Genomic DNA, 12,262 nt, shown 5'->3' with positions numbered 1-12,262 from the left:
ACCGCGGAGATCTTCCTCACACGATCACTTGTAAGTATAAAGTCGTCAACATACAGGATTAGTACCAGCCTCCCCCCCCCCTCTCTCCGAAAAGAGGTAGAGATTGGCATCTGACAAACTTCGATTTAGCCCAATTTTCCAAAAGAAATCGTCGATGTGTTGGTGCCATGCTCTAGGGGCCTGTTTCAGCCTGTACAAAGCCTTCTTTAATCTGTAAACTTTAGAAGATCCACTTATTCCTCTTCCAAGTTCCAGTTCAAAAATGTACTTTTCAAAAATGGACCACCCGTGATGGGAAGCCAAGGCTATCACTGTCCGAATAGTCACCATCCGAGCCGTAGGAGCAAATTTCTCATCAAAGTCAAGACCCTCTGGCTGAGCATAGCCTTTACTACCAGTTGGGCTTTGGATTGTCACTCCCATCAGATTTGAACTTCAATTTACACACCCATTTGGTACCAATCACCTTCCGCTTGAAAGGCATGTCCACTAAATCCCAAGTGTCATTCTTCAGAATGGTGTCTATCTCTGTCTTCATGGCAGCCCGCCATTCTGGATCCTTTGCCTCTTTAAAGGATTTGGGCTCCTCGAGCTGAGCCACTAATGGATAGCTCACAGAATGAGTCTTTGCATTGCATTGAGATCATCATACACAGGAACTAGGCTCAAGTATATCTAGTACCCGAGACTCTTGCAAGGTCCTTAAAAACCAATAGGATATCCTCCTCTCCGTTTGTCACATGCACCCCTGCACTTGGGTGCAATGTGACACACTTGCTGCATCGACAAGTGCGTAATAGTTCCCTAGTAGGAGATTTTGTTGAATGTTGTGACCCCTTTGTGAGCCCTTGTCCAGGGACAGCCAGGCACAAGCCACTTAAGTCAGTCTCTAAGCCTTAGGTCAAGTCAAATAGTCAATCTTGTTCACCGGTACCCATTGGAGAGAAGTAGGTTAGTGTTTCCATCTTAGGGTTTAGTTAGGTTTAGGTCATAGCCTAGGTTAGGAACCCCAGAGGGCCCCCCAAAGGCTGACTAGGAAGACCAGGCCAAGTAGGAAAGGCAGCCTGCAAAGGCTGCCCAAAAAGTTCCCAGGGAAATGAGCCAGGGGGGGCTATTTATAGGCTGGAACCAAGCCACCCAGTCTGTAAAACAGCTGACTCAGTTGGCTGTTTAAGCTTGCTGGTTGGCCCAGCCAGCCCTATAAAAGGGGCCCTTGGCTGCCCTCTTTCCTCACTCAGTAGCCTCCAGCCTTAGTACTCCTTCAGCCTACCTTCACCTCTCGGAGCAGCCTCTGTACCTTCCTACTTATGGCCCTGATTAGCCTCAGTCCCTTGACCATCAGTTTAGCCATCTGTGGGAGAAGTACACGCAGCCCGTGAGTAGGGTGTTGGACAAGCAACCGGAGCAAGGCTTGCATATCGTTCAGCAGCTCTTTGCAATAATCTTTTACAGTTTGCACGGCTCACTTCTCAGCACTATATTTCAGTCATCTCTCAGTTCTCTTTAGAATCTATTACTCCTAGCTTTCACTCTCTCACTCACGCAGTAACCTTGCATCCTGGTGGATAGCACAAGCCTCTTGCCTTGCAGAAGTTCCCTACATTGTTAGTGTAAACATCATCAAAGTCTCGGTATTGGTCGGCATTGCCTCTCAGGTCTTTGGGTCTACAATGCGTGTGCACAGTGTACTCTTCCAAAGCGTGTTTCCGTGCTCTCTTGAAGAGTGTCATTTGTATTTCTCCATTCTCCAAGTATAAAGCAAATTCTCCCCTGGTTGGGGGAGGGGGCCCTCAATTGGTATAGAGACCCAATCGGTTGTCGACGCTATTCTCTCTCTTCCCTTATCTCCTTTCTCTCTGTAACCGGCCTTCAGTTTCCTAAAGGGCAGTAGACCATAACTTGCATTGCATATTCATTATTCACAGCCACATTGCATCATTTCCAACCACTTAACTTTAAATAATACCACTTAGAAACAACTGGAGAAATAACTAGATGGAGGCTAGAGTGTCTCTGCTTAATGAAACCAAGTACATGACACCACATTGGCCCCAAACACTTGGCGCCCCTTCCGGCATTTATTTATTCTTTAGGAATGAGATTGGTACATACAACAAGGGCACACCCTTGTGCTCTGCCCCACGGGCTATTCTACTGTCCAAGCCAAACCTTGGCTATAACTTGCATTCCATCCTAGTGCACACACTAGTACCCAAGTGCCAAGGCAAAGTGAAGGCATTCACCATTTGTCCATGACCAACTGTAAAGGTATCCAATCATTCCACAAAGACTGTAACCAACTGTTAATGGCCAGGCATCCATACACTTCCCAAAATGCTCAAGCAGCCTCAAGGTTTCCAAAATGCAATACACTGCCCCTCTGGCACTCTCCCAGGCACACCCTTTGTAATTGAGTGTCTGCTTAAGCCTGTAAGGTCCAAAGAAAGCTCCAAACAACAGATGGAGCAACAACAAGCTTCAAAAAACCACCAAATGCAATCACATGAAAGGGATAGCGACAAGAGAACTCAAACCAGCTTCGACTGTCTTCAATCCAGCTCCAAAACACCTCCAAAAGCAACACATTCAGTGTTGAGGCTAGCAGGAGGAATTGGCAGCTAGGAGAGGGGAACGAAGAGAGGGATAACGGGCTGGAATCTGAGATAGAATATAGCAAGAGGATCACGGGTAGGGGAGAGAAGGTGAGCAGGCCGTACAACAGGGGAAAAGGGCAGTAGAACAGTGAATAGATGTCCGTACATCAGCCTTGGGTATCCGTACAGCAGCAGTAATAATGGCATCCGTACAGCCAGTGGTAGAATCCTGTACAGCAGCAAATTAATGTCCGTACAGCCTGCCTTGGGAGTTGTACCTCTTCCGTACAGCCAGCAAAGGGGATTCCGTAGTATTGGATCCCATGCAACAGCTCGTACAAACTGTGATTAATGCTGCTGTACAGCCGTATAGAAGCCTTGGAGAGAGAGAGCCTTGGAGCGAGATAGAGAGAGAGCCTTGAGATGCGTGCAAAAAGGGGAGAGAGAGAGAAGCAAGCTGCGTTGAAGAACTCGTACCTCTTCAAAACCAAGGTGGAAGGAGAGCAAGGGGGCATGAGGGGTTGCCTTGTGGCCCCTCATTAATGCTCTAACCACACAAACCAATGGAACATTGGTTTGCTTCTCACATTAAAGTCCTAACCCCTACTAACCAATGAAACATTGGTTTCCTTGGGCCTAACTTTAAGACCCTTCTAAACCTTTCCTTGTCCCTAGCAAGTAGGCCTAGTGTGTGCACCTAGGGACTTCTGGGAAGTGTTGCTTCCCCTGGGCTAGCCCCCTAAGCCAAAGTTAGTCACGGTTCATAACTTCACGTCCCTATGATACTCTCCCTATGGTGCATAACGCCATCCTCGCTAAAGGTTTAAAGAGGTCTTGTTGTGATTACACAACCAGATTACCGTTGCATGTTACATTGGTATCAGAGCTTCGGTCTGTATCCAGCTTGACAACTGCAAGTGTATGGTCGTGTTGAGATCTGGAAAGGACACACAATCAAGCGCCATGGAAGGGTCGGGGAAAAAAAACAACTTTGAAGACTATCAAGAGGAGAAAGACTACCAAAAAGATACTCTTCCGCCAAATGCTCAAGAATTGATGGCGAATCTTCTGGAGCAAAATTGGGTCCTCCTACAGCAACTCAAAGAACATTCATCCTAGCTAGAAGAAAGAAGAAAACAGTTGGACTAGAAAAAACAACGTCTGGAGGAAAAAGAAGCAAAAAAGCCGCTGGAAGAAAGAGGAATCATAGATTTTGAAAACCTGCTCTTAGTGATGCATGAGGAACGTCGTAGGAATGAGTCATTGCGATGCGCAGAGCTCGCCCAGGCAAAGAGGCAACAAAAGCTAGACTGAGAGGCGATGCATCTCCAACACAAACAGATGTTAGCCACTATGCAGGCAAGTTTGAGCGCGGCAGCAGTCGGTGCCACAGCTTCGTCATCGACAAAGGTAAGACTACTCACCCGGTTCACTCTAAATTTTGTTAAGTAGGATGGTAAGTGTGATCATTCAACTATTCTTCAATTCATTCATCAGTTCGTAGCTCATTTTCTGTTAGCGTGGATTCAAGATGAGCAAGAATAAGCATACGATATTTACTAAAGCGACAAATAGGAATTAGCGTTATGCACCATAGGGAGAGAAAGGAGATAAAAGTAGAGAGAGAATGGAGTTGACAACCGATTGTGTCCCTATACCCACTGAGGGCCCCCTCCCCCAATCAGGGGAGAATTTGCTTTATACTTGGAGAACTCAGAAATACAAATAACACTCTTCGAGAGAGCATAGAAACATGCTTCTAAAGAGTACACCATGCACACGTATTGCAGACCCAAAAACCTGAGTGGCAACGTCGACCAATACCGAGACCTTGATGCTGTCCACACTAACAATGTAGGGCACTTCTGCAAGGCAAGGAAGAGGCTTGTGCTGTCCACCGGGATGCATGGTTACTGCGTGAGTGAGAGAACTCTTGGAAAAAATCTTCGTCCAACCCCACTGCTTCATGGGTACCTTGATCACGGAACTTGGTGTAAAACTCCTGGATCCTGCCTCTTGATCCATGCTTGAATATATGAAGAAGGATCTGCTCTGGCTGCAAAACTTTGGCTTTATCAAGAACTTTAGGTTGCTGCTCGTCCAAAATATTGGTAAGAGGAGGTCCAAAATACGGCTTAATCCAAGCTACATGGAACACATTGTGCGTAGTCCTACTGTTCGGAAGGCGTAACTTTATTGAGACATCATTGATCTTTTAAATGATAGGGAATGGTCCGAAGCTCCTGAAAGACAACTTAGGGCATCGCTTGCCCACCTGCTTCAATCTCTGCTTGACAATTTGTAAATACACCCATCGACCCTCTTTACACTGGACATCTCATCTGGATTTGTTAGCATGGCGCGTGTACGGTGCTTGAGCTTTGGTGATGCGGGTTTTCACGGACGTCGTAATCTCTGCTATCAATTTGGTGGTTTTCTTGGCTTCAAGAGATTGAGACACCATCCGAGTGAGGAGTGATGTAAACCCTCGTCCAAACGCCGCTTATAAGGTGTGCGACCAATGCTTGAGGAATAAGTATCGTTTAAAATGGCCAGCACAAGTGGAAGAAACTGCTCCCACTTTCCCTGAGCATCATGACAATATGATTTTAAAATATCAAGCGCCATACCATTATACTTTTCCGTCTCTCCATTCAATTGCACATGGAAAGTGGTGGACATCTGCAAACTGCAGCTTAGTACCAAAATTATCAAACAAGGCTCGCCAAAACTTTGACGTGAATTTGGAATCCCTATCGGATGTCATGGTCCTTGGCAACTGTCCAATGGGATACCAAAAGTTTAGGAACAAACAAGCTACATCTTCAATGTTGGCCATCTATTTGTAGGGACGTATATGGCTATGTTCAGAATTGTCAGATATGCCAAAAGATCAAGGCTTCCCACAAGAAAGCGGCTAGCTTACTCATGTCATTGCCAATACCCGATGGTCCTCTCTAGGACATGGATAAGGACTCGGTGGGACCACTTCTAACACCTGCAGGTATACGTAACATTCAATGTCTTACTATTTGCTAAAGGTTTAAAGAGGTCTTGCTGGGATTACACGATCAAATTACCGTTGCATGTTACACTGTTGATGGCTTCTTTGGAGATGGCTTTGGTGCTTCCTGCTCCTCCTCTGACTCCTCAGACTCTTTAGCCTCGTCAACCTCCATGATTGCAAGTTTGTGCACTAGTGGGGGTTCTACAAAAGCGTCCTCCTTAGGCTGGGACATTGCCTCTTCAAAGACAACATCCCTATTAAAGGGAATTTTCTTCGTTACTGGATCAAAGAGATGATACGCCTTAGACTCTTCACTGTAACCGACAAAGATACACTTTATGTTGTTGGAATCCAACTTTGTCCTTTTCAACCTTGTGCACATGTACGAAAGCATTAGAATCGAAAATCCTCAGATGTGGTAGGCTTCTTACCATAATTGGCTTCAAAACGGGTCTTGTCTTCAACGGCCTTTATCTTTGTCCTGTTGAGGATTTGAGCGACAGTGTTCATCGCTTCATCCCAATAAGATTTGAAGAGAGAATTCGCCCTCACCATGGTTAGCCCCTTCTCTATGACCGTCCTATGCTTCCTTTCAGCAACTCCATTTTGTTGTGAAGAACGGGCTGTTGTGAGCTGTCTTTTGATTCCATGTATCTTGCAGAAATTATTCAATTCAGTAGAAATCTGCCCCCCCCCCTCCCATCAATACAAAAAGATTTTACACACTTCCCTGTCTCCTTTTCTACCTTGGCCTTCCATTCCTTGAACTTGTGAAACCCTTGAGACTTCTTGGCTAGGCAATATACCCAAATCAAACGGCTATAGTCATCAACAAAGGTAAGAGAGTAGCGAGAACCTACAAATGAGTTCATAGACATAGGCCCGCATATGTCAACGTCAACCAACTCTAGCAGCACCATGGACCTCAATGAGGCCTCCAGTACCTACAGGTGTAGAAATCTTAATGACTGGGTAACGGAAGTCTCGTGGATGTGTGAATGACCCTATAGGCTGTAATATAATCTCAAATAGTGTGGAATCCACCCCATGTACTAGCTTACAACATCCGGTCATCGGATATGAGTAGCTGAGCACTATAAGAAGTCGTGTTTGTGGCTATCTTTGCAAAAATGCCACTGCCATAGGAGATTAGTGTACATGCTGGTTAAACCATGGTAGTATCTTTGTCTCTTAAGATGACCGATTCATTATATTTGATGAAGATAATGAAAGAACTCACACAAACACTCACATTTTCTGACGAGTAAATGTGTGCACAAATAATAAATAAAGTCAAAAAATAGAATTTGATATTCGTGGAATGAGGTAAGCCTGCTATAATATACTTTTTACTTGCTTTGTTACAGTGGCAAAGGTGCTGAATTGTGGGGAGATGGGGCAAACACTAGTCATTAGGCCTTGTCCTTTCAAGGTACAACGGGATCAATGGGAGTAAATTTGGCTTATCTAGGCAATGCAATCCAGGAGGACCATGCAGATTCCCTTGTTTCCATATGGCATCCGCATTGGGAAATGAGTGTAGCTACCAGCTAGCCATCTCCTCATGGACCTGCACAGTCAGTATGATCATAACAGAATGCCGGGTCCATATAGACCAGCAAAGAGTTCTTTTTCAACCATCTTCAACTCCCTTTTGCAGGGTTGTATCAATATGAAAGACCTTGCAGCATGTAGGGAAGTGCATTCCCTTATCATCAATCATGGATTTGAGTCGGATGTTTTCCTGGGAAGCTCTCTGATTCGCATGTTTTCTATGTATGGGACTTTGATTGAAGCAAAGCTTGTATTTAGGAAATTACTTCATCCAGATGCATTTACCTGGAGTGCAATAATTTTGGCGCATGCCAAGCATGGCCAGGGTGAACAGGCTATCAAACTGTATCATGAAATGAGACAGTGTACCGTGAAACCAGACGGTTATGTTTTTGTTGCTGTACTTCAAGCATGCACCACTATACTTGCCCTGACTGAGGGCAAGCTGACTCATTCCCACATAATAGAAAGTGGGTTTGAGTTAGATTTATTTGTTGGAAATGCTCTCATCAATATGTATGGAAAATGTGGCTCTCTTGAGGATGCATGGAAAGTGTTTGGGAAGTTGCCACACCGAGATGTTGTGACATGGAGTGCAATGATTTCGGGATATTCACAGCATGGGGATGGCCAAGTGGCACTCGAACTTTTTCAGCAAATGCAAGCAGGGGGGAAAAAGCCAGACAAGTTCTCATTTGTTAGTGTTCTGAAAGCGTGCTCCAGCATAGCAGCCCTAGATCAGGGCCGGCTAATCCATGCCCAAATAATAGAATGCGGTTTTGAGCTGGATGTAATTGTTGGAAGCACCCTTTTGGACATGTATGCTAAATGCAGGGACCTTCAGGATGCAAAAAGAGTATTTGGTGCCTTGCCAAAGCGGGATCTAGTGATGTGGAGTGCAATGATTGCAGGATACACTTTAAATAGTGAATATAGGCTGGCCTTGCAATTTCACATGGATATGCAACAAGAAGGTCTGAAACCAAATGAAGTAATCTTCCTTTGTCTTCTTTCGGCATGCAGTCATATGGGCCTACTTGATGAAGGATGTAAACTCTTTAACTCAATGATAATGGACTATGGTCTTTCACCAACGATTGAGCATGCTAATTGCATCGTTGACCTACTTGGTCGCTCAGGGCGTTTGAAAGAGGCAGAAAAGATACTTGAATTGATTCCATATGAATCAAATATAGTGGGATGGACATCGTTGCTCAGTAATTGCAAAGTATATGGAAACATGGAGCTCGGAAGACGCTGCTTTAACTTGTTGGTTGCAATAGATCCCAGAGATGCATCTGCTTATGTGCTTATGTCAAGTATTTATGAGGCTGTTGAGATGTGGGAGGCTGCAAGTGGAATAAAGAAAATGAAAGAAAGTGCAAAAGCCTGGAAGAAGCCAGGGAAAGCATATATCCAAGTGGATGACATGGTACATCAGTTTGTTGTTAGTGATACAGATCACATCAAAATATGTGATGTCTATCAAAGGATGAAAATTATAACTGCACAAACGAGGGCTGAAGGACATGTGCCATATTTAGACGTGGGCCTGGAGACAATTCCAGATGGAGACAATGAAATTGCCTTTGTGTAGACACTGGGAAAGTAAACTCAGCTTTTGGACATCTGCTGCTGATGTGCCAATCAATTGGCTGAAGCTTGGCCATTAGGATGTTCATATTTGCTATTAACTTTGAGCTAATGCCACTGCTGAGTCACTGCTACTTTTACTTAGAAATAGTTATTGCTTTACTTCATAACATTTAAACAAAATTTTGTGCAGCTGGCTCTATTATAAATCAGCCAGTGGTTTCAGTAGCCTGTACATACCCATACATACCCCTCTCAGCTTCAGAAACTGATTGCATTTTTTATTTGGGCAGAGAAGAGGCCCAGTGTAAGAGTGTTCGGTTGATCTGTCACAAGAAAGAAATTGGACAGCAAAGCATGTAGGCCATCTCCTGGTGGTTCTAGTGATGCCCTATAGGCCATGGTATGTGCCTTGTAGGCATAAATATAGGCACTTGTAGTGTGACTGCCTTTTAGGCCACATAGGACACTTAGTCCTATGTGACACTTAGGACACTTAGTCCTATGTCTAGGTACTTGTACCTTGTGCTCCTTTTTTTCATTACTCTAGTCAACGTGACGGCTCATCATCTATCGACTCTTTTGCACCTTGCTGTCTCTCTATCATCTAATGATCCTACAGTGGTATCAGAGTCATGTTTGACTCATCTTCCTGTCCCCGGCTCCTTGCACCCCCTTCCGTACAATCTGTACGATTGTACGGACGATTGTACTCAAAGCCACGTCGTACTTGCACGTGCAAGCGTACCTGTGTTCTGTACAACGTAACTGAGCAGCCGTATAGATTTGAAACTACATCGTAGTACATCTTCCGTACAGGCGTACGGAAGGTCTTGTAACAGGCTCCATACTTGTCCGGTACTGCTCTTCGTACTTGCTCCGTACAGCGTACAGCGTAGTACATGTTACCGTACAGTCGTACACTCTGCATGCGTACGATTGTACGTTCAATGTACACTGGACCTGCTCCGTACATTCGTCCGTATGTTCGTACGATTGCACCGTACATGTTCCGTATAGAACAGCTGTCCGTACAGCTCGTGTGGACTTTCTCAAAACTTGGGGCTTTTGAGGACTTTTGCTGTCCTTCACTTCCTTTTACTATTTGAAGTCTTATCAAACTATTTAGTCCTAATTTTGCAGTTACAAACCTTGAGGCTAATCTTTTTGGGATTTTGTCTGCAATTTCTCTTTTGATTGCAATACATTGGGACAGATTGGAGAACATTGAGTTACATTTGCAAGACATTGAGCCAGATTTTCAGACATCGAGTCTTTTCTGCAAGACATTGAGTCAGATTCGCATACATTGGGTCACATTTGCAAAAATTTCAGCAAAATTTGGCTCTCTTTTTGGTCTATTTGCCCTCATTAAATTTGGGGCTTTTGCCAAATTTGCTGTTTTTGCAGTGAACATTGCCTGCCACAGTCACATTTGGGTCAGATCTGCATTTGCCCTTTTGATTTGGGTCGGAAATTTGCAGATATTTGTAGTCATTTTTGGACAGCTAGCTTTTTGCAATGATAGCCTTGAGGCTTTTGGGTTTTCAGGTCTCTTTCAGGGTATCACATTTGCTATGGCTGGGAACAATCAAGATCTATTTGGCGTTTCATGAAGATGATAGGTTGGATGGCACCAACTATCCAATGTGGTCTTATCTCAGGAAACATATTCTTGTTGCAAAGCATTTGTGGAATATTGTTCGTGGGGTTGATTTGAGGCCAGTCAATGCTACAGTGGTTGTCTCTACTGCTGGTCCCTCTGCAAGGGGTACTCCTCCTGATGCCTCATCTTCTAGCACTCCTGCTACTACTCTTCCAACTCAAGAACAGTCAAGATGGGATGCAAGAGATGCAAATGCACATTCATGTATTGCTTTATCATGCAAGAGAATCATTATTCAATTGGGGGGCATAAATATTTTACGACTCTCATTGATGATTTCACAAGATATTGCTGGGTATCTCCTTTAAAATCCAAATCTAAATTTTTCTTATGCTTTCAGAGGTGGCTGAATATGGTTGAGAATGAATCAGGATGCAAGTTTGTTACCCTCCACACAAATAGGGGGGGAGAGTATATGTCTAAGGAGTTTGATGCATTTCTGTCTTCACGGGGCATTATTCACTCATGCACTACTCCTTACACTCCTCAGCAAAATCTTGTTTATGAAAGAAAAAACAGGTCCACAATGGAGATGGCCAGATGCATGCTTAAGGCCAAGTCTTTGCCCAATAAATTTTGGCTTGATGCAGTAATGTGTGCCAACTATGTGCTGAATAGATCACCTACATGGGCATTGAAGACTATTATACCTTATGAAGCATGGAAAGGCAGGAAGCCTTCACTTTCACACACGAGAGTTTTTGGGTCTCTTGCATATGTTCATGTATCATCTCAGTTGAGACATAAGCTTGATGATAAGGCAATCAAATGCATATTTATTGGTTACATCCAGGAGAGCAGAGGGTATCAATTATATCAACCAACCATCTTCTTCTGATGATAAAAAGAGAAAGAAGAAGATCGAGTGCTTCTATTGCAACAAGGCAAGGCACAAGCAGAATGAGTGCTAGAAGAATATTGCAAATGAGAAGAACGGAGTAAAGAAAGAGTTCAGTAACAGTGCGTAGGTAGTACCAGTAGAGCTGTTCGTAGCAATTGCGGAGATTTGCACGGAGGCAATTCATGTACCTGCGGATGAACCTTGGATTATTGATAGTGGTGCATCACGCCACATAACCAGTCAGAAGGATTGGTATACCTCTCTACAGCCGGTACGGAATGACATCTTGGTAGCAGTTGGCAATGATGTAAAATGTCCAGCAAAAGTAAAAGGTATGATTGCTCTTAAGTCAGATGGAGTTGTAAAACAGTTGTCCGATGTTCTTTATGTGCCAGATCTCAAGAGAAACTTGTCCGTTTCTGCGATCACGGATCGGGACCTCAAAGTTCACTTCGATAAGAATGGCGCACAGACTTTGGATCTTCAAGGGAAGGTCATTGGTAAAGGTACACAGTGCAACAACATCTATGAACTCTTAGCTTTCAGTGCTCGAGCCGATGTGAAGAGCACTAAGTTGTGGCATGAGGGGTTTGGTAATCTAAACCTTAGTTCTTTAAAGGAGATTCATAAAAGTGGAATGATTGCAGACCTACCAGAAATTACAGATTTGCCCGATGTATGTGAAGCTTGCATGATGGGCAAGCAGCATCAGCAATCCTTTCCTAAAGAGGCCAGCAGGGCAAAGGCTCCTCTAGAGCTCGTTCACACGGACCTCTACAGAAAGATGGAGACGGAAGCTTTGGGTGGTTCCTACTACTTCATGACACTGATCGACGACTACAGTAGAAGGATATGGATATACTTCCTGAAGACTAAAGATGAGGCTTTTAGTAAGTTCAAAGAATGGCATGTAACGGTCAAGAAAGAATCGAGGAGGAAGGTGAAGAAGTTGAGATCAAACAGAGGAGGAGAGTTCACATCAAGTGAATTCGAAAGTTATTGCAAAA

The 12,262-nt window shown here is 44.1% G+C and overlaps 1 protein-coding gene across 2 annotated transcripts in view; it reads left to right on the top strand.

Moving 5' to 3' along the window:
* The window catches only part of LOC147903551 (pentatricopeptide repeat-containing protein At2g33680-like), a 35,738-nt gene extending 26,435 nt beyond the window's left edge, over positions 1-9,303 (top strand). For both annotated transcript variants that reach the window (XM_087372745.1, XM_087372746.1), the window contains exon 2: positions 6,969-9,303. In XM_087372745.1, the coding sequence (XP_087228871.1) occupies positions 7,166-8,752 (1,587 nt within the window). In that variant the 5' untranslated portion in view covers positions 6,969-7,165 and the 3' untranslated portion in view covers positions 8,753-9,303. The remainder of the gene's footprint in view (positions 1-6,968) is intronic.
* The last annotated feature ends 2,959 nt before the right edge of the window (positions 9,304-12,262 follow it).

This window comes from Dipteris shenzhenensis, chromosome 3 (assembly GCF_047967505.1).
Source record: "Dipteris shenzhenensis isolate YYH24624 ecotype China chromosome 3, Dip_SZ_1.0, whole genome shotgun sequence".
NCBI classification, from domain to species: Eukaryota; Viridiplantae; Streptophyta; class Polypodiopsida; order Gleicheniales; family Dipteridaceae; genus Dipteris; species Dipteris shenzhenensis.
Note: the sequence above shows the minus strand (reverse complement) of the source record. Positions and strands in the feature narration are given on the sequence as shown.